The sequence below is a fragment of the Mustela lutreola genome, chromosome 14 (assembly GCF_030435805.1).
Source record: "Mustela lutreola isolate mMusLut2 chromosome 14, mMusLut2.pri, whole genome shotgun sequence".
In the NCBI taxonomy this organism is placed as follows: Eukaryota; Metazoa; Chordata; class Mammalia; order Carnivora; family Mustelidae; genus Mustela; species Mustela lutreola.
In genome coordinates this window covers 75,716,381-75,738,747 of record NC_081303.1, presented here as the reverse complement: position 1 = coordinate 75,738,747, position 22,367 = coordinate 75,716,381, and the positions used below count along the sequence as shown (strand labels likewise).

Here is a 22,367-nt window from a genome sequence, read left to right as displayed (position 1 = left end):
TGGGAATCCACGAGAAAAGATGTTCCCTGCTGAGGGCGTGGAAGTCAAGGTCAAGGTCATTAGCAAGCATGGAGTCGAAGCCTAAGATGCCTCGCTCCTCTTCATGGGAAAGAGTTGTCAGAGACGTGGAACAGCGGCCTGGGAATCAGCGACATGGAAGGGGTCCAGGAAGGGTAGGCCCAGATGACCTCAGGGCAGGATGGAATGGAGCAGGGGCGGGAGAGTGGCCTGAATCAGAGCAGAGACACTTCTACCACCAAACAGTTAAAGTATGAGAACGGAGCTGAGTCAGACGGCACCTGTGGCCACAGCATCCCCACCAGGCCTGGACCCTCCGCCCTGCGCCCCCTCTGCCCCGCTCCGCCCTGACCTGGGCTGGCTAGGAGAGAGAGAAAGAGAGAGGCAGCAGGGACTGGTCGCTGAGCAACGGGAGTTTCCGAGGCACGAGTGATGCAGGAACATCCCTGGGGGAGGGCACTCCCTTAGAAGATGGGCGGCCAGGGCCCTGGCAGAAGGGGAGGAGGCAGGCTTTTTCCTGGACCAAAATCCTAGCCAGGCCTCTGCAGTCACACTCGGGGGAACATCTGAGTCACCTGCCCCACTGCTCTGACGCTGGAGAGAAAAACAGGCTGTAATGAGAGGAGAAAGCTTGCAAGGAAGGCCCCACATCCCCAGGCCCGGCCTGCAGGAGAACGTCCATCACCCATCAGCCTGTAACCTGAAGAGACACGACATCAGGCCTGGTGTTTTCTGGGGGAAGAAAAATCTCAGTTCCATTGATCAGATCTCGTGTCTGGAATTTCATCTCCAAAATTAGGGCCGCCTCCCACCCCCTCCCTCCCTCCGACCCCAGCTACCATCCTCGCTCTCCCTTTTGGGGTCCTTTTGTCCCTCTCTGAGGGACCATGACCCTGACTGCTAACAGCCCTCCTCCCAGCCTCGCTGGTGACATTCTCGGGCTGCTGCAATGCGGTGGTCTCCTTCCACACGGCCTCCCTGGCCTAACCACGGACAGGAGGGATTCACCCATCCCTGGGCTGGAAACTAGGGCGCTGGAAGGGGCCCACAGGGCAGGGCCCTCGTGATTCAGCTCCTTGCCCCAGGGCGCCCAAACTCCATTCCAGGCCCCAGCCAAGAGCAGATGTGACCTTCCGTCTCTCCAGAGGCTGAGGTGGGAGGGGCCAGTCTGCTGGCAAAGACCCCACAGCCGGGGCGCTCCAAGCCTTTGGGGGTTCTTTGCCCTGCCCTGGGCGCCATCAGCCAGCTCCATCATGCACACACACAGTCTTCCACTCACCCCTGCCCCCCCCCCGCTAGTCTGCTCACCACGGAACCGCTGTCCACCGCCTGTGCTGCCCACCGGGACCCGTCCCTCAGCCCTCACCACAGCCCCAGAGCCTCTCAGACCATCAACCTCAAAGCTTCTAAGACTCTTTATTGAACTTGGTCACATCGTACACACATCTGGCAGGGCCGGGGTGAGGCCCGGTGCCCTCTGCCAACAGGTAGGATACCCCCACCCCCAGAGGGGCCTTCACTTCTTCCGGGGCTGCTTATCGGGGAACCCTTCGAAGAACTCATTGCACATCATGGCAGCGCAGGACAGGAAGACGCAGTACTCCTGGAAGTCCACCTCGTTGTCCTTATTGCTGTCCAGGTTGCTCATGAGCTTCTGGAAGGCAGCCTCATCCATCCTCTTCTGCAGGAAGAGGCGACAAGCAGAACCACACGTTCTGGCATGCAGCAAAGACTAGAGCCATTTCCCATCTCCAGACGGGAGCTCAGGAAGGCACAGCCTCGCCCTGGGGGCCCCGCTTTAGAACCCCTGCTCTCAGGGGCTAAGCGGGGTCCACAGAAGTTCACCCCAAGGGGACGTGCACGCAGCTGGAGAAGGGACCACTACGTCGCCCCCCAAGGTTGTTCCAAGAATGCAGCTAAACAGTGGTCACGAAGGTAACATGCAAACTGCACAGAGTCTGGTATAATCGGGCACTGGGAATGCTCAGGGGCGTGGACACGTGTCTCCTCAACTGTGGCTTCACACCCACAGAGACTCCAAAATTATCCGTTGCCGGACTGATGACAAACGTCCCGGTTTGTGGATCTCAGCTTTGCACTTTCATGACCTTGGAAGTTGCTTAGCCGCTCTGAATGTCTGTTCCCCTTTAGTTAAGTTGTGCAAAGCCTGTGGCGGGGTCTGGCCTGCACCCTAACCCTGTGGGTCCCAGCCCTCCTCCTGCTGGGCTCCAGGAAGTGAGTGGCGGGTGCCCACTGTGTTCCGAATCAGGCCCTCTGCTTGGACGTCCCCATCCCAGGGACAGATGCATCCCAGGGACGGTAGCTTCGGCTCTGCCCACAGGCTGGTGCCCCACCAGGCCCTGCCCCTTCCCCGTGGAGAGGGGAGCACACAGGGGCGTACTCCCAGGCAGTAGCCACTCACCCCCAAGAAGCTGGGCAGCTCCTGGGTCAGCAGCTCCTTTAGCTCTGACCTGTTGAGCTTGAATTTGTCACCCTCCTTGCCCGAGTACTTGTGGAAGGTGGACACCATCACATCCAGAGCCTGCTCCAGGGGGAATGCCATGGTGGTACTCAGGATCTGAGGATGAGTCCCAGAGACAACCTTGTCTTCTCCAGCCCCACCCTCAGAATGCCCCACCCCACTCCCAGCCCTCAGGGGCCACTTGATGAGATTCTGCTCCCACCAGAGGAGGACCCAGAGAGGTGGGACGCGGCTCCTAGCGGGAAGCGTGTGCTTCAGGCCGCTGTCCGGGCTGGCCTGGCCTGGCCTGGCCCAGGCTCCGGATTGCGGGCAGCCTCACTCAGGCTGGGCCTCCCCCACTCCCCCCCCCCACACCCCACCAGTACTCCCACGACCACAGCGGCCACACCCTGCCCCATTCTCCCCCTCCCGGGGCTGCTGGAGGCCTGCCCAGGGGCCCACAGTGGAAAAAACCAGAGGCCCAGCCCTGGAGTAGGGAAGGGCCGGGCGAGGGGGCAGAGGCAGGGCGGGTGCGGTGCGGCCAGCTCCCTGCAGGGTGCAGAGCAGACGCCCACAGGACACAAGCAGACAAAAGGCCAGTTGACTTCAGTTTGCTTCCCACACCCGAGTGTGCACACACAGGCCCTTGCAACCCAGCAAACAGCAGCCAATGTGCAGACCCACAGGTCACACACACACCGACACACACTCCAGCAACAGCACGTGCAAAGCCCAGCATCCCAGTGCCACCAGCTAGATCGAATCCAGGCCCTGCACACATCCTGTTCTTGGGTTTTTCTCTTGCACACATAGGCAGCCAGGTGTGTGTATGCTCACGCACACACACATACACACACACACTCACTCACACACACCCCACTCCAGGGCCTCCACATCACAATCTCACACTGGACCCCGTGAGCATATCTGGCCCCCACCAGCCACTCCTTCCTCTGCCCGGAGCCTGACCCCAGCCTCACCCTGACACGCTTGTGTGCCAGTCAGGAGACCACGACCTACCAGGCCAAGAGGGAAGAAGAGATGAGGAGGCAGGGTGTGAGGAGAGAAGCGTGGGGAAAACCCAGCGGTCTGTCCTATTTATACCCTGGCCAGGCCCTGCCCATAGCAGGGGTTGGGGAAGAGTGAGAGTCTGTCCTCCTGTGGGCCCCTCCACCAGCCCGGCTGGGAACCCAGCTTCCTGCCCTGGGTAGGCACATTGCACAATGGGAGACCCACACAGCCCGGGGTCTCCATGGGGTGGGCACTGCACTGTGGGCTCAGCTCAACCTGAATTTTCAGGAGCCGGAGGAAGTCTGTGCCCTGGGTATGGGGGTGGGGGGGCAGGAGGGCCAGGAGGAGGTTGTCCTGCTGGGCAACCAGAAAAGGGGAGACAAGGCAGGTGAGTGCGCACGGCTGGCTTGGCTGGTAGAGCACCCTGCTCTTAATCTCCGGACTGTGGGTTCAAGACCCACGTTGGGCAGGGAGCCTACTTAAAAAATAGAATACTATAAAATCTTGAAAAAAAAAAAATTGCTCTGTGCTGCTGCCCCTCGGAACAATTTGTTACTTAAACTTTAACCCCTGGAGGATTTTACTAGTTACCAAGCACATTTAGATATGGCCTTCAGAAATACATATACTGGCAACAGGTCTCTGGGGAGAAGGACGATGTACGACCGTGAAGCTGGGCAGCTGGGGATGCCCGGCTCGCTCAGGGTGGAAGGCCGCCTGCTTCAGGGAAGCCGAGCACCCGGGAACGCCGGGTCGGCTCAGGGCGGAACGAAAACCGCCTGCCTCCCTTTTCCGTTCTCGCTCTTTCTCTTCCCAGAAGTGCTCGTTGATAGCTGGATGAGTCCTTTGCATGTGCTTGGTTAACTCTAAGTTTGCTCCTCCTTGCTTGTCTGCAAGACGGCATTAACGTTTGACCTTCCTCAGTCCTACTGTTGGCTACTGTTTTCTATCCAATAAAAGGGAGACTGTGGAGTGGCTCGGGGCAGCCGTCCTTTTCGACTGTTGTCCCCTGCTCCCAGTCTCTTGCAGCTGACTTGTTTGTGCCTAATTCTCTCGTCGCCGACTGGAAGCGGCGCCCTGGAAATGTGGCTGCCCAGGCACTAAGGAGGGGACCCCAGGAAGCTCTCGCTGCCCTTCTCCCCTCCTTCAAGGGCACTCTGCCATGTTGAGTGAGGTCCAGGGCAGGAGGGGAGTCTGGAAGAGGAACAGACCAATACCCAAAGGTGATGCTAGGACCACCCCAGGCACATCAGTGGACAAAGGTCCCGGATGCAGTAGTGATGGAGTAGGGAGTAGGAGTCAAGTGTGGGGCTCAGGGATGGACAGCAGGTACCCAGAGGACAGGGGAGAGGGAGGCTATCAGGATGGGGTACCTAGAGTTGGGATAGTATTAAAATGAAGAACACAGGTTGGGGTGGAAAGTTAGAGGAGAAATGGCATGAAATGGGGAAGGGTCACCTTCTCAGAGTGGGGTATGAACTCAGCTTTACTGAGGATCAGGAGTAGGGAGCTAAGGCCCTCAGCAGGTTATAGTTTCAGGGATGGGGTCTGTCTCAAGGTGTCCCCTCCCTTGGGCACCCCTCCCTGGCCAACAGCCATACCCTAGTCAGACCTCAAACACCCCAATCCTATTAGCTCTGCTCTCTGGGCTCCCACACCCAAGCCCACAAGTCTGCCCCACCCCTGCTCCCCAACCCTCCTCCTCAGAACAGCCTTGCCGAGGCCTGAGCACCAACCCGAGGGAATCTGGGGCTGCCCTGGTGCTCTCCTTGACAGCCCAGGGGAGTTGCTGCTTCAAAGGCCTTAGAGAGAGAAAGACAGACACCCCACAGCCTCCTGGACCTTGTCCTCAGAAGGACCCCCCTCCGTGCTTCCGCTAGGCTGACTCACTCGCAGCCTCGTGCCCTACAGCTCAAAAGCCCCACAAAAGTTGGAGAGGAGTGAGGACTCTGCCCCCCACCCCCCACAAGCCCAAGAGTCCGAGAGGCAATCTGGGGACACCAGTTCTTTATTAGGCGTGAAGTGGGCCCTCCGGGGTCAGGACCTCATCCTTGTGCAGCCACAGGGGGAGGCGGAGCTCTGGGGCTTTTCAGCTGGGACTCTGGGGAGGTCCCCACCCACCTCTAGCCCCCTGGGTCAGCCCGGCCTGGGCCTCGTGTCAGGCGCCTGTGGGAGCGGAGCCTACTGGGTGCAGGGGGGCTCGGGGGGACAGTCCTTGAAGTAGTCGTGGCAGTAGGTGCACAGGCAGGCCAGGGCGCGCACGAACTCCCCGAAGTCCACCTCCTGGTCCTTGTTGGTGTCCAGGACGCTCATGAACTGATGGTAGTCACACTCCCGCAGCTCCGTCTGCGGGGGGTGGGGGGGGTGGGGGGCGGAGGGGGAGCGTCAGGCTGAGGCAGGGGTGCATGCCCAACCCACCTTCCCCTCCTGGCCGGCCTCCCTGCCTCCCACGGCCCTGGGGGACAAGCCTTAGCCTCCAGCTCTGCCATCTGCCCGCGTCCGCACCCCGCAACCGCCCTTCTCAGGTCCCACCGCTCGCTGCGTGCGGGGTGCTGCCCAGTGCGCCCTCGCGTCCTCCCACCGCCTGCCAGGCAGCAGGTGTGGCCATGCTCTGTCCCCTCACAGCCGGGGCCCTGGGACCCCTGCCGCATCCGCTCGCCTCCTCACAGCCTCACCCCTGCCCCACTTGCTCCGAGACAGTCCCCAGGGCTCTCTCCGCCGTCCAGGCAGTGCCTCCCACATACTGGCCCCCCCAGGAGCTCACCGGGGTCCAGGTGGGCAGCTCCTTCTGCAGCAGCTCCTTGAGCTCCCCCTGGCAGAGCCTGTGCTTGTTCCCGCCGCGCCCCGAATACTCCTGGAAGGTACACACGATGGCAGCCACCGCCTGTTCCAGAGGCCTGGCCATCCTCCCTGTCAGAGGACAGGGAGGTGAGATGCAGCCGGAGGCCCAGCCATGCCTAGGACAGGGACCGCTCCCACACACCCCTGCTGCTTCCCTCCTCCGAGCAGCCCGGCCCTGACCACTCCAGCCTCTTCTAATTTCTCTCCCTATGACCCCAATGTCATTTTCCGGGACAGAAGTCTTCTTTCCCTACCATCAGGGCAAACTCCTCAGAGAGCATCCCACCCCCCCAACTGCACCCCCACACTGGGGATCCTTGAGGACTCCCTGGCTGTCTCCTTCTCTCGGCCCTGACACCCAGGAAGGGTTCAGGCCCACGGTGCCCCACCAGGAGATAAAGCCTCCAGACCCACAGGAAATTGCCCAAGGAGATACTTGCCCCATGCCCCCCCCCTCCTCAGGCCCTTGGAGGAGCTGGGCTTCTCAGGGAGGGGTCCAGTCTGAGAGCAACCCCAGCACCTCACCACCACCCTCACTCATCCCTGCTTCCCTGAACTCTGCCTGGGACCCCCTGTGCATCAGGCCAGCCACACAACCTCAGATGAGCCCCTGACACTGGGGTGCTGGGGCCCTACCTGTAAACTGGGCTTCATTCCACCTCTCAGGCCTGCTCAGGGACCCAAACCGGCAGTCCACAGAGGGAGCCAGCTCAGAGGTTCGCGGGTCAGTGATTTGCCCCACCTGAAGCTGTCTCCCTGCCCCCTGGGGTCTTGAGCCAGAAGGTTTTGCACAGGAACACCCCTTTTCTCAGAAGGGCAGGCTTTCCTGGAAGTGCCCATCTCCCCCAACCCTACCACCTCTGGGAGGATGCCTCCAGCCTGGGGACCCCTGAAGCAGCTGGGAAGGCCCTGCTAATCCCTGGTGAACCTAGGGCCTTGCTCCCCCAGGGGACAGGAGTGTGCCGCAAGGAGCCCGGGCTGCGAGGGACTCTCCCAGGTGCCCCTCTGCTGGGCCATACAGAACAGAATGCCCCCGCCGGCAGAGCTGGGGCAACGCTCGGCCAACGGTCTCTGTGACAGCCCAGCGGTGGAGCTGGGAGTCTGTGCTACCCGCAGAGGAAAGGGCCACATGCACAGGGACTAGGGAACCTCATTGGTGCTCGGCGGCCCTTGGGGGCTCCTGCCGGCCTGGCTGGCACCACCCCAGGGGGCTTTTTCAGAAGTTGGGTGCCTGGAGCTTGAAGGAAACCCTCTGGTGAGACCCCCACCCCAGCCACACCTCCACACTGCACACCCTTAACCCAAACTTCCAGACAGCCCTTCACTGTAACCGAGGACCACTGAGCCCACCATAGCTGACTTCCGGCACCTGGCCAGTACCTGCAGTGCTCGTCCCTCTGCCCCCAGGCCCGGCTCCCAATCCAGGGCAGAACCCAAGCAGCTGGCACTCACCACGAGTGATGGTTTCAGCTGTAGGAGGCTAGAGACAGGGCGTCCCTATTTGTAGTCCCCCAGTGAAGGAAGGGGGCAATTATGAGGGCCTAAGTAGGTCAAGCTGAGGGTGTCCCCAGGGGCTCCCCTGCCTCCTTCCCTGGCGGCCCTTATTATGGTCCCCTAGGGCCACCCACCCATGCATACATCAAAGGGCCATTTGGGGCCACAGACACAACCCCCTTATTGCCCACCCCCAGAGCTGGGAACAGGGCCCAACACACCCGCTTCCCCTTCTAGCCTCTGTCGGAGGAGGAGACGGGCTTATCCATCCCATCCAGCCCCCTTCTTCACTCTAGAAGCACACATAGCTTCGCCCCCAGAGAATCCCTGTGCCAGAGGGGATCCTGGAGAGTGTCGGCTCAGCCCCATTTGCAAGAGAGAACACGGAGGCCTGAGACAGCCTCCCTGCATGACCAGGCCAGTGGTTCTTTGTCACTTTGGGCTGTGGCCTGCTCTCTCCCCTGAGGAGACCATCTGCACGGTGTCTAGAAGGCTAAGAGGAAGGCAAGCTGCTCCCAGGGGCCCTTCCCAGTCAGGCTGACCTCTCTGCGGCCCACGGCCCTAAGCACTGTGAGTGGGCTCAGACCCTGCAGGCTCCCCTGTGTGTACAGCCCCCAGGTCTGTTCCTTGAGGTCTGATGGGAAGGGGCCTGGGTCTCCTCTGGCTCTCAGCCGGAGTATGTAGCCCTTTGGGGTCCCAGCATTATGGAGGCTGTCCCCCTTGTCTCCCCTCCTCAGTGAGCCCTGGGCTGCAGCTCCCATCTCCCTAACCACAGACACCCTGGCTCGGCTCAGCCAGTGCTCTCAGGATGTGAGGGGCCCTGGAGCGTGGCTCAGCTCCTGGAGTTGGTTTCACTTAGATTGTGGTCTCCTCACTCCTTACTGCCCTGTGAGCTCCTCATTGCTTTGAAACATGCTTTTCAGTTCTGTCCAGCACTTGTTGTTTTTAGTGGGAACAGGCCCTCTGTATCACTATGACTCTAGTCTGTCTCTCATACCCCCTTCCCCATTTCAGAGCAGGAGAACCTAAGACCCAGGAGAGTGTGTGGGAAACGGATGGGGAGGTCAGTGCCCAGGCCTCAGAGGAAGCCTCTTGCTGGTGGAGGCAGCTGGAGAGCTCAGGCTGCCCTGACCCCAGCCCTTCCTCTGCACCCAGACTTTGTCCTGCATCATCTCCATGGGGACTCAGCCCCTGTGGGGGAGGGGAATGAGCAGGGGTGGGTAGGGAAGGGAGAACCGTGATTAGCCCTGTTTTATAGGCAAGGTTACAAGGAGGAGGGGACAGAAGGGGCCCCAGCAGTTGCCTCCCTTCTAGGCCAAACACCTGTCCCTGTGACCACACAGTTCTGCTCCTAGCCTCCCCCCAACCCCCGGCCACAGGTCACCCCACCCTCCTGCCTTCCCTTCCCTCAAGGTCTGTGATTAGGGCTAATAATGGTGACCACTTCCGAGGACGGCTGTGGGCTTGGAGGGGTTAATACATATAAAGCTCACAGACAGACGACATCGGGCCCACAGTAAGGGCACACATGTCCGCTGAGAGGCAGGTCCCTGTCCGGGGTCGCTCAACAAACAAGTGGCCACCCGAGAGCCATTTGTCGTTCCTATCTTCATTTTTCTTTGAAGGATCTTGTGAATTTATTTGACAGAGGGAGAAAGAGGGAGCACAAGCAGGGGGAGAAGCAGGCTGGAGAGGGAGAAGCAGCGTTCCCGCTGAGCAGGGAGCCTGACGCAGGACTCAATCCCAGGACCCCGAGATCATGACCTGAGCCAAAGGCGGCCGCTGTACTGACAGAGCCCCCCAGGCACCTCACGTGTCATTTAAAGGCACCTGTCCAAGGCACTGTGGGCACAGTCGTAAGTAAAACACCCCAGGCCCGGCTCTGCACAGACTGACAACCTAGTGGGGGACACAGTGGTGACGAGTGGGAGAACGCCAGGCCAGCGGCAGGCCAGCAAGAGCCATAGTGCAGGGCCAAGGGAAGGAGGCTGGTGGCCGGCGGGCGCTGCATGTGCCTGTGTGGTCTCAGAGGCCCCAGCATCCCTCCGGGGCAGGGGCAGGAGCTCGCCCAGGACAGACGGCACTTTGGGGTGGGAGGGCCCCTGTGGAAAGAGCCCTTCACCGGAGGTCCCCGCCGGCCCCACCACCCTCTTGCCACCTGACCTCGGACTTGCCCTTCGCCTGGTTTGGGCCTTCATTTCCTCGCTCCAGAGTGGGTCAGAACCCCCATGGGAAGGGGCTCTGCGCCCCTCACTGTTCCGGCCCCCTGAGAGCCCTCGTGCAGGCCGGAGGGGCAGTAGGAGGAGGGACAAGGCCCTCCTCACCCAGTCATTTCCTGCGGCCCCTGAGCCCCTCCCGCAGTGCTCCCAGAGACCACCGTCCGAGGCCCAAGGGGGGCCACCACCTCCTTTCCCACGCCCGCTGTCCTCCGCGTCCCTTACTTCCGTACCCGCAGGCTCTCCCCCTCGCTGCCCAGCTGCCAGCGCCGCAGCCAGCCGCCGAGGTAGGCAGCCCACCTGGAAGGTGAGGGTCTCTCCCTGGCCTGTGGGTGCCAGCGTGGGAGTGGACGGATCTGCTTGGCCGGACTCCCTGCAGCACCGACTTCCCTTTGCTTCCCACCCCCACCTCCTTTCTGCCCCTCCTCTCTGCCGCCCCGTTGTCACCCCCAGGGCTTTGAAAGGCTCCTGGGAAGCTGTGTTGCCCTCTGAAGGTCAGCATGGGGCTCTGCACCTCAGGGAGAAACAAGCGTGTCCTAGAACACCGCCACATTCCTGTGCTTGCTCCGAAAGGACCTGAGCTCACGGGTCAGGGAGAGCACCCCCAATCCCACAGCCCCATGGGGCTGGCGAACTGCTGTCAGACGGACCCACCTTCTGTCTCACCATCTAAGCCCCATAAGGGGAGGTGATGAGGGGGGATTTGATTACTGGGGCTGGAGCCACGGAGGCCTTTGCTGGGAAGAGGGTCTGAACTACGCCTGTGGAGCGTAGAATACTACCTCTTTTGACAGCCAAGCCAGTTGTGCCCATTTCCCAGGTGGGATCAGTGAGTCAGTGGGGAGCACATGTGACCTGAAGACAGGAGCACAGGGGCCTCGTTCAGTCCTTCCCCTGTCTCAGAAGCCAACTTGGATGTCAGTATCTCTTTTCCTGGAGGGTTAAAAGGCTTCCAGGGGTAGACCCTGAAGAGCAAAAGCCAAGGGAACGTAGGTCCCGACCCTGACGGGAGGGGTGACTGTCCTGGTCCAGGAGTAGACCCTGAAGAGCAAAAGCCAAGGGAACGTAGGTCCCGACCCTGACGGGAGGGGTGACTGTCCTGGGCAGGGCCTCCCAGCCCCCACTCCAGGAGGACAGAGGAAGCAACCAGGCCCAGGCACCTTTGAATGGTGCCATTTTCTGGACTTTTCCACCCTCTGCCTCAGCAGAGACTTTGTGGCAGGACCATTACAACCTGCTAGGGACGTCTGGTGTCCGTCAGTCTGTCAAATGCCCAGAAGGATAAGGAATCAGCCCCATTTAGGGGCGCCTGGGGGGCTCAGTCTGTTGGGCGTCTGCCTTCAGCTCAGGTCATGATCACTGGGTCCCGGGATCAAGTCCCACATCGGGTGCCCTGCTCGTCAGGGAGCTTCTCCTTCTCCCTTCACTGCTCCCCCTGCTTGTGCCCTTTCCCTGTCTCTGACAAATAAATAAACAAAATATATAAAATATTGTTTTTAAAAAGTTAGCCCCATTCAGCCCTAGCCAGCTGAGGCCAGTCTCCACCAGCCCACAGAGTCCAGGAGTGGGAAACTGTGCTCCCGCAGAAGCCAGGACCCACTGCGCGCGTGCAGACTGCCATCGAATGGGCCGGGTCTCCCCTGGATTCATCTGGGCACCAAGAACATCTGACTGGGCTCCCCGGGGTCCCCTCTCCTTCCCACAGAGCTTGCGGCTTTGGAGGTGACTGAGGAAGAGGAGGAAGTCCCGGACTGTTCCTCCATATCCCACGTCTTAGATGTGAGGTGTTTCCTTACATTTCCCAACCTCTCCCAGCCCCTGCCTCCTTGTCTGTGACGTGCAGTGACCACCAGCACACCGGTCCTCAAATCGCGGGGATTCCGGGAGACTGTGCTGCCACAGGCCCAGCAGAGAGCCCCGCCAGAAGGAGACGTCCAGGAATGGTCACACTGCTCCTCCCATTTCCTCATCTCCAGGGAGCCCAGAGGCCAAGAGACACACAGGCTCCGTGAGAGCTGCCCTGGGCACGGTAATCGCTGTGACCACTGTAAGGTTTTATAGGCGAGATAAAGACGACACCAGGCGAGGTAGGCGCAAGGCATGATTTATTAAAGGCACTCTCTGGCGAAGTTTCAGGGCTCAAGAGAAGGAGAGCCAAGAAAGTTGCGAGGTTCCGCGACTCTGGAAAGCAGAGTAGGGGGAGTCGCGCTGGGAGGGAGTTGGCGGGGGGGGGGGGGGGGGTAGTCTTTGATCTGTCTCCTGCATAGGTATTGGATTACCTATGGAGACGTGACCTGGGCGTACATCCTTTTGGAGGGAGAGTCAAGGGTTAAGGCGGGGGGGGGGGGGGGGGGTAAGGCTGAAAGACCTCGAGACCCCTCCTGCACTCCGGAGCCGAGTCATTCCTATTCTTCCTCATGCACAACCATCACTTCCTGACCCTCTTCTCCTGGCTCTGTCCCCTCCGGGATGTTAAGGAGATGGGTTTCCCTCATTGCTGGGCCAGCCTGGTTGCCGCCCCCGCCCCAGATGCACCATTCAGCAGAACAATGAGAACACGCATGTTGACTGGGCACCTTGGCGCTGGGGTACCATCCATCTCTGGGCAGCTCTAGTCTCTAGTTCTGAGGCACGGTGCCTGTAAGGACCTAATTAAAAACTGTCCCTGCTCCCCTTCCCCCAGGGGATTTACTTGGAGACGAGTCCGGAAACCAGCTTCAGGTAACAAAGCCCAGACACAAAGGTAGGTCAGGCCAGGTGGAGACATCCGATCAGTGGGGGGGATGCATACTGTCTCCCTGGTTCCCAAGCAGTATGGGCCCCGCCCTTTGGGAGCCTTTTGGGCACCAATCCTAACCAAGGTGTGATAGGCTAAATTAAATGTCTAAATCCAATGTCTACTAGGGTACATTGTAACTCAGTTGGTCACCTAGCATCACTGTGGAGTTTCCTCTGTGTGTTACAATCTCATCGGCCAGGCCCGACCACATGGCCTTTGCCCTTAGCCCTTAAAAGCTAATCTGTGAAACAGAGAAGGGTCGCCCTCTCTTGTAAGAGGTGCGGCCCCAAACGTTAGGTTAGATTCTCGACGCTTGGCACGAAATAAAGCTTTGCTTGACCTTCACTTTGTATCAGTCTTGCTCCTTTATTTTTTTTTTTTTTTTTTAAAGATTTTATTTATTTATTCGACAGAGAGAAATCACAAGTAGGCAGAGAGGCAGGCAGAGAGAGAGAGAGAGGAGGAAGCAGGCTCCCTGCTGAGCAGAGAGCCCGATGCGGGACTCGATCCCAGGACCCCGAGATCATGACCTGAGCCGAAGGCAGCGGCTTAACCACTGAGCCACCCAGGCGCCCCAGTCTTGCTCCTTTAATCACGGACCCATTATTGGGGCATAACAGTGCCCAAGAGTATCTATTGCCTATCCCCTCTTTCCTTGTTACTGAAACTCATTCTTGGGATGCCAGGGTGACTCAGCAGGTTGAGGGCCCAGCTCTTGGTCTCAGCTCAGGTCCTGATTTCAGGATCCTGAGATCGAGCCCCGCCCTAGGCTCTGCTGGTCCCTCTCCCTCTGCCTCTGCTTCCCCAGCTGCTCCCACACACGCGCGTGCTCATGCCGTCTCTCTCTCTCTAAATAAATAGAATCTTTAAAAAATTTTTTTCTTTCAATGTCTCGACATACTCAGGTAAAAATCCCTGGTTGCAGGGGTGCCTGGGTGGCTCAGTGGGTTAAAGCCTCTGCCTTTGGCTCAGGTCATGATCTCAGGTCTGAGCTCTCTGCTCAGCGGGGAGCTTGCTTCCTCCCCTCTCTCTCTCTCTCTGCCTACTCTCTACCTACTTGTGATCTGTCAAATAAATAAATAAAATCTTAAAAAAAAAAATCCCTGGTTGCAGCTTGACTAGCCATACTACATCTCTAAAACCAAAGAGATGCAAGAAATCCCTAGAGAGAGTACTTTTTAATAACATAATAATAATTATAATTGTTACAATTATTGCCATAATAAAAAGGCAAAGTCTGAGAGAAGGCTTTTTGCACCTTCCAGACTGGAACATGAACAGTGAAATCTGGAAGGTACAGTGGCCATCTTGTGATCATGAAGCAACATGCACGAGGGGAAAAGCATATACACTATAGGTTACAGAGCAAAAAAGCACAGAAAAGACACTGAGTGGTACGGCATCTCTGCGCCCCTAAACCAACGCTAAACTGCCCATCTCAGACGTCTTGTTATGTAAGACAATTAAACACCATGGAAATAACCTTACCTGCACCTCACAGCTGAATCCATGCCAGACTGGTAGAGAATTTTACATCTGAACATGGAGTCCTCAAGTAAAAGAATCTGAAACAAACAATTGGCCAGTGCAGGAGGGAAGACAGAGAGATACGTCCCAGCCAGAAAGCCAAGGACCCTTGCTATGAAATGACAAAATATTCGGTGGAACTGTCCTTTGATGTATCTTGGGATGCCGGCCAAAGCAAATCCTAAATGCTGTGATAGAGGAAGTGGTAGGAAAGGTTTAGAAAGTTAGTGCAAGCTGGTTCCTTGCAAGAGGGGGAATGCTGCTGCTACAGAAACCAGGCAGGTGCCATTGGCTTTGGGACCAGGTAATAAGTGAAAGCTAGAAGGACCTCAAAGGGGTTAGCAGTAATAATCTGGAGGGCAGTGAGGAAATTGTTACCGAAGTCTGAAGAAAAGGTGACCCCTAGGGACACCTGGAAGACTCTGTTGGTTGAGCGTCTGCTTCAGCTCAGGTCATGATCCTGGGGTCCTGGAATTGAGTCCCACATCTATTCAGCAGGGAGTCTGCTTCTCCCTCTCCCTCTGCTGCTCCCCCTGCTTGTGCTCGCTCTCTCGCTCTCTCTCTCTGTCAAATAAATAAATAAAATCTTTTAAAAAGAGAGAGAAGAAAGAAAGAAATAAAAGATGAGCCCTAGCATGTGTTCATGGAAAGACTGGGAGCATTTCGGTCCATGGCAATAGGAAAATAGGACTACCGAATGAACTCGTGGACCCAGCTGAGATGTTTAGACTGAACACTGAAAGTGCCTACTTCTTCTGATGACCCTGATCAAATATGAGAAGAAAAAGATAACCTGAGAAGGAACTGCTCAGGTTTTTTAGAGGAATTATAGAGGGTCCAGAAAAGTCTTTACGGCCAGCACATGGTTCTCAAAATAATAAAAGGCTTCAGGACAAATGTCAAACCCAGGGCCTTGTCAATAAAGAGGGACTCAGGATAGAAATGAAGTCAAAGGTATAGACTTGGAAAGATTTAAGGGCAAGTCTCACAGGTTTTCTCAGATAAACAACTTGGCTTCTAATAATTTTAGAATTGTGCCTCTCAGACGCCTTCAGACCTGAGGGCCTGACTCCCAGCTCCCTGATTCTCAGTCTAGGTAGGAGGGACAAATCTTAGAGAGATTTGTAAGTGTGGCATTTGTATAATTAAGTGAATTATAAGCTGATAAACAGGAAGCCAACATTTTTTTTTAGATTTCTTTTTTGAAGATTTTATTTATTTATTAGAGAGAGACAGAGAGAGAGACTGAGAAAGAGAGAGAGCCCTCAATATTTTGAAAGGAATTGCATAATCTGGGGCTGAAAGGGATAGAGACAGTTCAAAGAAAAGAAGCTTTGGGTTGTCAACTTCCTTTGGGCAGGGGGCAGCTACAAACACAAACATGTCTTATGGAAAATAAAAGAGTTAAAGAGAATGAAACCAACTGCCCAGAGTCTGGACCCAAGAAGAACCACACACCCGGAGCAGAACTGGGCCCTTGTCAGGAATCTGGCGGCATGTGTCTGACTCCGTTTCAGAGTTGCTGTGGATCAAGGACACATCTGTGACCAGGAGTGTTGGTCCCCTGTCCGTCTCACCTCCACGCACCAAATGTGGTGTTCATGGGTCTTCAGAGCAAGGGAATTGTTCTTGAGGGGCTGTAGTCACGGTCGCCCTGAAATGCCAATTGAATATTACCCTCACCTTAAAAGACCACCAGAGACGTGAGTCAAAGCCAATCAGCAAGGGTCGTTTATTGCAGGTTCAAACCTGGACCTCTGCGCCTGGACCTCTGCGCCGCTCGTTGGCTGAGAGGTCCGGAGCTGGGTCGGTGCAGGATTATTATAGACAGATACAAACAAGTTTCGGGTGGGGCTGAGCTGATTGATTGATAGTTCGAACACAATTGGGAGTCTCCTGGTGAAATGTTACATTCCTGCTATCAAGCATCCCTGTTAATGAGATTTAGGTTTAGAAGTATTTACTTTTCCTTCTACCTCCGCCTCCTTCGGTTTTTCATGGAGGGGAGGGTGACATTAGGGCTATTGATAAGGTAACTTCTTTGTTGTAAATCTCAAGGACATTTGCAAACCAGGGGAGACTCCTACCTTGCAGGACTATGATCTCTGCAAGTTAACTATTTATCGTTTTATGGCAGTCAGGGGTGCCTGAGGAATGCTACACATATGGAGGGGAGCAGGTGAAGGGGGAGTGCAAGGCGCCAGCTTTTGCTTTGTCCTCAGCCAGCCTCCTGCTCCTTCAGCCCAGGTTGAGGGTGGCAGACATAACAAGACAAGACCCTGGATCTCACGCTGAGGCCTTGACAGGGTGAGACATGGCAGGTCTTGGGAAGGAGGTAACTACGTTCTGCACGTGGTTGCTGGAAGTCGGACGATGGTACACAGCCTCTAAGATGGCCTCTGTCGATTTTGTGCTATTGCCCTCACGTGCAAAGTTGGAGCCTAACTCCCTTCCCCTTAAATCTGGGCCGGCCTAACGACCTGATCGATAGAATGCAGCCTAAGTGACATTCTTGGATTTCATTTTTTTTTTTTTTATTCATTTATTTGACAGAGAGAGAGACCACAAGGAGGCAGAGAGGCAGGCAGAGAGAGAGAGGAGGAAGCAGGCTCCCCGCCAAGCAGAGAGCCTGATGCGGGGCTCGATCCCAGGACCCTGAGACCATGACCTGAGCTAAAGGCAGCGGTTTAACCCACTGAGCCACCCAGGCGCCCCCATTCTTGGATTTCTTTTTTTTTTTTTTTTTTTTAAAGATTTTATTTATTTATTTGACAGAGATAGATCACAAGTAGGCAGAGAGGCAGAGAGGCAGGCAGAGAGAGAAGGGGAAGCAGGCTCTCTGCTCAGCAGGGAGCCTGATGCGGGACTCGATCCCAGGACCCTGAGATCATGACCTGAGCCAAAGGCAGCGGCTCAACCCACTGAGCCACCCAGGTGCCCCCATTCTTGGATTTCTGAGATGAATCTTAAGATGCCCCACAGCCCCCACTGGAATACCTTGGGCTGCTCCCTTGGGGACCACTCCCTGTCAGAACCTAGCTGCCAGACTCTGAGAAGCCCAAGCGACACCGAGGGGTCGTGGAAGGCGCTCCAGACGGCTGCCGCAGAGCTCCCGGCTCCCAGCTAACCGCCGGCGCCCGCTGCCGGGCCCATTGAATAAGCTGCCTTGGAAGCTGAGTGCACTTGAGCTTTCAGATGACTTCGGCTCCAACATCTGTCTGCAGCTGCTTGAAAAGTCCTAAATGAGAACCCCATTGACCGAATACCGTCTCCTTATAGGCCCTTGACAGATAATAAATCTGTTTTAATTTACCAAGTATAGGGTGATTTGTAATGCGACAATAGGTCACCAGAACAGCATCTCTAAGTCATTGAACCAAACCTCAATTGTGTATCTCACACTTCTTTTATAAGGCATTTAAATCCTAATTTATTTATGCCATTCTTAGTCGGGTTACCTGTGCCTTACAACTGAGTACGTTCCTAACTGGTAGAGAATTTGGTAACTAGAAGTGGGATCCATTAAAAAGCGAGGAAAAGAGAATCTAACATGGGTAATTAATTGAGGAGAAGAAAGACTAAAATACAAGGATCTCTCCTTTGGCGGCTGGAAAGTCAGTGACCTTGTTAGGGAGTGGCAAAGCGTTCGGTCAGGCTGTCCCCTGCTGGACCACACAGTGCAGAACAGATGGCAACCGCTACAGGTGTAGGGAAAATGGTGGAAAAAAATCAGGATGCTGACATGATCTAGCGCCTGGTAGCTTCAGCAGAGACCCACAAGAGAAGAATGAACTCAAACTGGAACCCGTCTGAAAGCAGGTATCGAAAGAAATACAACTTTGCTAAAACAGGGCCACTGCCTGTGGCCTGATAAGAAGTCTTCAGTGAGAAGGTCTGCTGGGTTGTTTAGATGCCTTCTGCCTCTTGAACAGATCTTAGCAGCACGGATGGCTCACAGTATGGAACGGCGAGGTCTGTCCTTTGTTCTGAGCATACCCTTCCTTCTTTGTTAGCATTTTCTATTTTTATGAAATGACAGTGATGGTGGATGGTATTTGCCTTTTTTAATAACTTTATTTGGAAAAAAAATATTAGCAAACTATCTCAAATTTTTACCGGTATTTGAAATGCCAAACTCTGGGACTTGAGGTGCAGCTCTGGCCTTGCGGAGATTTCCAAAAGAGTCAGAGCCCAGAGGGGTGGGATCTAAGGATGCTCTTATTGTCCAGCAACCCAACTCAGCCAGCCAGGGGATGGGGCATCACTGAGCAATTAAAATATGATCAACAGAAACATTTTTGGGGTACAAAAGGGGTAGCTAGAGTCCTCGTGGGTCCAGGAGGGCTGTGGCCAAGCAGGAGCCCCGCTTCACAGCCGGTCTGGGGCATCCTGGAAGAACTCGTTGCACATGATAGTGACCAGGGCCAGAAAAACAGCGTATTCCTGGAAGTCCACCTGCTGGTCACTGTTCTCGTCCAGGTCGCCCATCAGCTTCTTCAGGCCCTCCTCATCCACCTTCTCCTGAAAGTGAGACAGAGCGGCTCAGAGGCTGCTCATCCACCCCACACCCCTACGGGTCAGAGCCCAGCCCTCCCTTGGCACTGGGCTGTGGGTGAGCGGTAGGCAGGGAGCCCCCTGGGAGCTACAAAGAGGCCCCGTGAGAGAGGACAGGTGGGCATTCACTGGGAAGGTCTCCAGCTGTCCCTGCTGGGAGCACCCAGGTCCTCCCTAAGCCAGCAAGGTGGGCCTCACTCTCCCACTTCACTGAGGAAGAAACTAAAAATGTTTGAATTCAGAAAAGGCAAATATTTTATTTATTTATTAAAAGATTTTAATTATTTATTTGACAGAGATCACAAGTAGACAGAGAGGCAGGCAGAGAGAGAGGAGAAAGCAGGCTCCCCACTGAGCAGAGAGCCTGATGCGGGGCTCGATCCCAGGACCCTGGGATCACGACCGGAGCCGAAGGCAGAGGCTTTAACCCACTGAGCCACCCAGGCGCCCTAAGGCAAACATTTTAATACCAGCCAAAATGAAACCAAATTAGAAAAGCTTAACAACAACAACAAAAAAAAGCATTAAAGAAATAAAGGGCATGCCCACAAGTTCAAAGCCTGAGACCTGACTTTTTTAATTCTTCAGGAGTCAATACAGGGCAGGGGAGGGGCAAACTGAAAACTGGCAGCATTTCTCTGCCACTGCCCCAGGGTACACACGTGTCTCCCAGTGCAACTTCTTAGTTTGGCGTATAACAAGGAAAGTAAGAGCGAGCGAGCTGTGAGCTCTTGGACCAGTCACCTCCGCTCTCTGGGCTTTGGCTTGACCCAGGCAGGGTACTGGACAGATGGACAGCTGTCCATCCTCTGGAGAGCCACAGGGACAGCAGAGAGAGGACACGCCCACAGGCCTGGGCCCCAGCCACTCCCCCACCCCCGCCCATGAGGTCACGCCCTGTGTCTGCTTCACCAGGCACCCACACACACACACACACATCAGGACGCCCCAACCCAGCCAGCCCCACTCACCCCAACAAAGCTGGGCAGCTCCTTGTGCAGAAGTGCTTTCATCTCCCCCTTACTCAGCTTGAACTTGTCACCCTCTTGGCCAGAGTACTTGTGGAAAGTGGCGACCATCACAGCCAGCGCCTGCTCCAGGGGACTGGACATCTTGGATCTGGGGCCACAGGGGTGGATCTGGGTGGGAGGTGATGGGGACATTCAGCCCAGCCCACAAGACACTCTGCCCTTGTGCCCCAAAGTGCCTCTCCAAACCCCTCTCTGCCTCTCCCCTGAGACCATTCCTCCCTAAGAAGTCATCTCCCCCAGACGAGGGACCCCTAAGGCCAGAGGAAGTGTTGAAGTATGTTTCTTCCACTGGACCAAGGACCCTCAGAGGAGAGAGACGGACATTCCCACACACTGGAGACCTCTGAGCGGAGGGAGATCTCTCTATCAGACAGTGCAGAGGTGAAGGCCCCTGAGCGACCCTCCCTACCAGGAAGGATCCTATGGGGATTGGAACTAAAGGAATGACATGTCTTGGGCCCTGGGAACGGCAGGACAGAACTCAGGCCATCCTTTCCATGGCTCTGTCTCTGAGAATGCTCTGAGCAGCCCCCAGGGGGCTTAGGGGAAGTGCTGGGGTGAGGCCCCATACCGGTGTGGGCTAGCTCTGCCTTCTCACTCGGGAAGAGAAGGGAAGGGGCAGAGTGCCGGGCACCATGCAGCTCCTCAGGGCGGGGACCCAGGCAGGCCCACACACTTGAGATCCCTGGCTCTTGTCCCTTAAGTCCTGATGGATTCCAGGACTTTGGAAAAACAACACCCAAGACTCTCGTTAAAGCATACCCTCCACACCTCCTCTTCCTGAGCCTAGGCCCCCAGAAGGGTCTCTAGCATGCGATGCCCAGACCGTGAGACCTAAGAGAAGGCCTCAGAGCAACCTGTAAACTGAGACCTCACAGAAGAGCCTCGAACAGCCCTCAGTTGGGCACATCACACAAGGTTCCCCAAAGGGAGAGACCCAGAATGAAAAAACTGCAGACAAAGACTGAGACCAGGGGCACCCCCAACCAGCCCTCGGCAAGACAGAAGCAACTCACCAGACCAGATGACAGAGAGGCTCTGGAAGGAAAGCAAAGGGCCAGGCGCCCACACTGAGGTTTATATGCCTCCCGCACAGGCCCCCAACCTGGCATCTGAAGGGAATCAAACCTGCCCTAACCTGACCAGCCAAAGCCTGGCCTCCCGCCACCACCACCACCACCCCCCCCCCCCCCCGCCGCTCCCTGCCGGCCCCGCCCTCCCAGAGACCTCCGGCTCCACCGGCTCCACCGATAGAGAAAGGCCGAGCTGGGAGGGGGTTCGGGGGCGGGGGGCGGGGGGGGGGCGTCCCGGTGTCACAGGGAAGGGGTGGCCTGGGCCCAGGGTGAGTCGCCCCTGTTTGTGGGCCTCAAGTCTGAGGCTGGGCCTTGCTCGTATGACACATACTTGCGAGCCACAGCTCACTTGTGAGTCAGAGGCTCCAAGCCTCCCGGGACTTCCCAGGCCTGTGTGTGTGTGTGTGTGTGTGTGTGTCTGTGCGTGTGTCTCTGTGTGTGCGCACACCCGCGTGCAAGCTGTCTTCGAGGACTCACTGCGGGGAGCTTCGATGCTGGCCTTGCCGGCCGCTGTGGGTGGGAAGGCGTCGGGAAGGAGCCAGGGGAGGGGGAGAGACGGCCGCGCTGTGCTCACCGCGCAGTCGGGGTGAGCCCGTCAGGGTGCGCTGTATGGACGCCCCTGGAGGGTCCAAACGGAGACGGGAAGGCTTGGGGAGCGGGCAAGTGCGCAGCGGCTGGACAGCTCCCGGACCAGGAGGCCCGCGCTGGGCAGGCCGCAGTCTCCGCCCTCCTCACCCCACCCCTGCAGGCCCCGCCCCGCCCCGCACCCGGAGAAAGGCCTGCGCTGCGGCGGGTCAGGACACAGCCCAGGGGCGGGGTTTGACAGGATCAGATGGATGCCAGGGGGTTTCTTCTGTAAAAAGACCCGGCTTCGGGCGGCCCCCTGCCAGGCGCCCACGCCAGGCGCCCCTGACGCCGCCCTTTGTCTACCCCCACCAGTCTGGGCACCGCCCTTCCGGCCGACAGGCTCCCTGCCCCCTCCAGATGTCCAGCAGCTTCTTTCCCTTCCCCCAACGCCCCAGGGCTGGGTGACTCACCCGCCCTGTTCCAGGCCCAGATGCCCAGGCAGTGACTCAGCTGGGCTCGCCTCCTCCCGAAGGCCCCAGCCCACCCTGGGAGGGAAGGGTGCTAGCATGGAGACCCTTCCTGGGCTCCCTCTGGGAGCTTGGCATCAGACACACAGAGGACTGGGACTGAGAACCGACAGGATCGGATGGATGCCAAGCTGCTCTCTCCTGGGGCCGCCTCGGGGCTTGGGCAGCCTGAACGTGCAGATGGGGTCAGCCCTTGGAGCCCCGGGGTCCCCAACTTTCTCAGGCACACCCCCCCAACCCACCATGCTAGTGCTCCTCCCTATCAAGC

General features: G+C 57.0%; 3 protein-coding genes across 12 annotated transcripts; all 3 read right to left on the bottom strand.

Moving 5' to 3' along the window:
* Positions 1-1,415: 1,415 nt before the first annotated feature.
* S100A4 (S100 calcium binding protein A4) lies at positions 1,416-3,630 on the bottom strand. Of its 5 annotated transcripts, none has more exons than XM_059145646.1 (3): positions 3,500-3,630; positions 2,441-2,560; positions 1,416-1,699 (listed from the first exon to the last, which is right to left on the bottom strand). In XM_059145646.1, the coding sequence occupies exons 2-3, from the start codon at positions 2,546-2,548 to the stop codon at positions 1,535-1,537; spliced, it is 273 nt and encodes a 90-aa protein (XP_059001629.1). In that variant the 5' UTR covers positions 2,549-2,560; positions 3,500-3,630; the 3' UTR covers positions 1,416-1,534. The 5 variants fall into 5 exon arrangements, with proteins under 5 accessions (XP_059001629.1, XP_059001626.1, XP_059001627.1 ...); XM_059145643.1 differs by having other exon boundaries at positions 2,441-2,596; positions 3,500-3,590; XM_059145644.1 differs by having other exon boundaries at positions 2,441-2,596; positions 3,460-3,550.
* Positions 3,631-5,482: 1,852 nt separating this feature from the next.
* Positions 5,483-10,446, bottom strand: S100A3 (S100 calcium binding protein A3). 3 transcript variants are annotated; one of them, XM_059146191.1, is made up of 3 exons: positions 10,342-10,446; positions 6,255-6,400; positions 5,483-5,836 (listed from the first exon to the last, which is right to left on the bottom strand). In XM_059146191.1, exons 2-3 carry the CDS (start codon positions 6,393-6,395, stop codon positions 5,672-5,674), a joined length of 306 nt encoding a protein of 101 aa, XP_059002174.1. In that variant the 5' UTR covers positions 6,396-6,400; positions 10,342-10,446; the 3' UTR covers positions 5,483-5,671. The 3 variants fall into 3 exon arrangements, with proteins under 3 accessions (XP_059002174.1, XP_059002173.1, XP_059002171.1); XM_059146190.1 differs by having other exon boundaries at positions 10,267-10,444; XM_059146188.1 differs by having other exon boundaries at positions 10,275-10,443.
* Positions 10,447-18,401: 7,955 nt separating this feature from the next.
* Positions 18,402-21,744, bottom strand: S100A2 (S100 calcium binding protein A2). Of its 4 annotated transcripts, none has more exons than XM_059146608.1 (3): positions 21,580-21,744; positions 19,873-20,040; positions 18,402-18,868 (listed from the first exon to the last, which is right to left on the bottom strand). In XM_059146608.1, the coding sequence occupies exons 2-3, from the start codon at positions 20,011-20,013 to the stop codon at positions 18,716-18,718; spliced, it is 294 nt and encodes a 97-aa protein (XP_059002591.1). In that variant the 5' UTR covers positions 20,014-20,040; positions 21,580-21,744; the 3' UTR covers positions 18,402-18,715. The 4 variants fall into 4 exon arrangements, with proteins under 4 accessions (XP_059002591.1, XP_059002590.1, XP_059002589.1 ...); XM_059146607.1 differs by lacking the exon at positions 21,580-21,744 and adding an exon at positions 20,949-21,117 and having other exon boundaries at positions 18,402-18,865; XM_059146606.1 differs by lacking the exon at positions 21,580-21,744 and adding an exon at positions 20,949-21,112.
* Between the last annotated feature and the right edge of the window lie 623 nt (positions 21,745-22,367).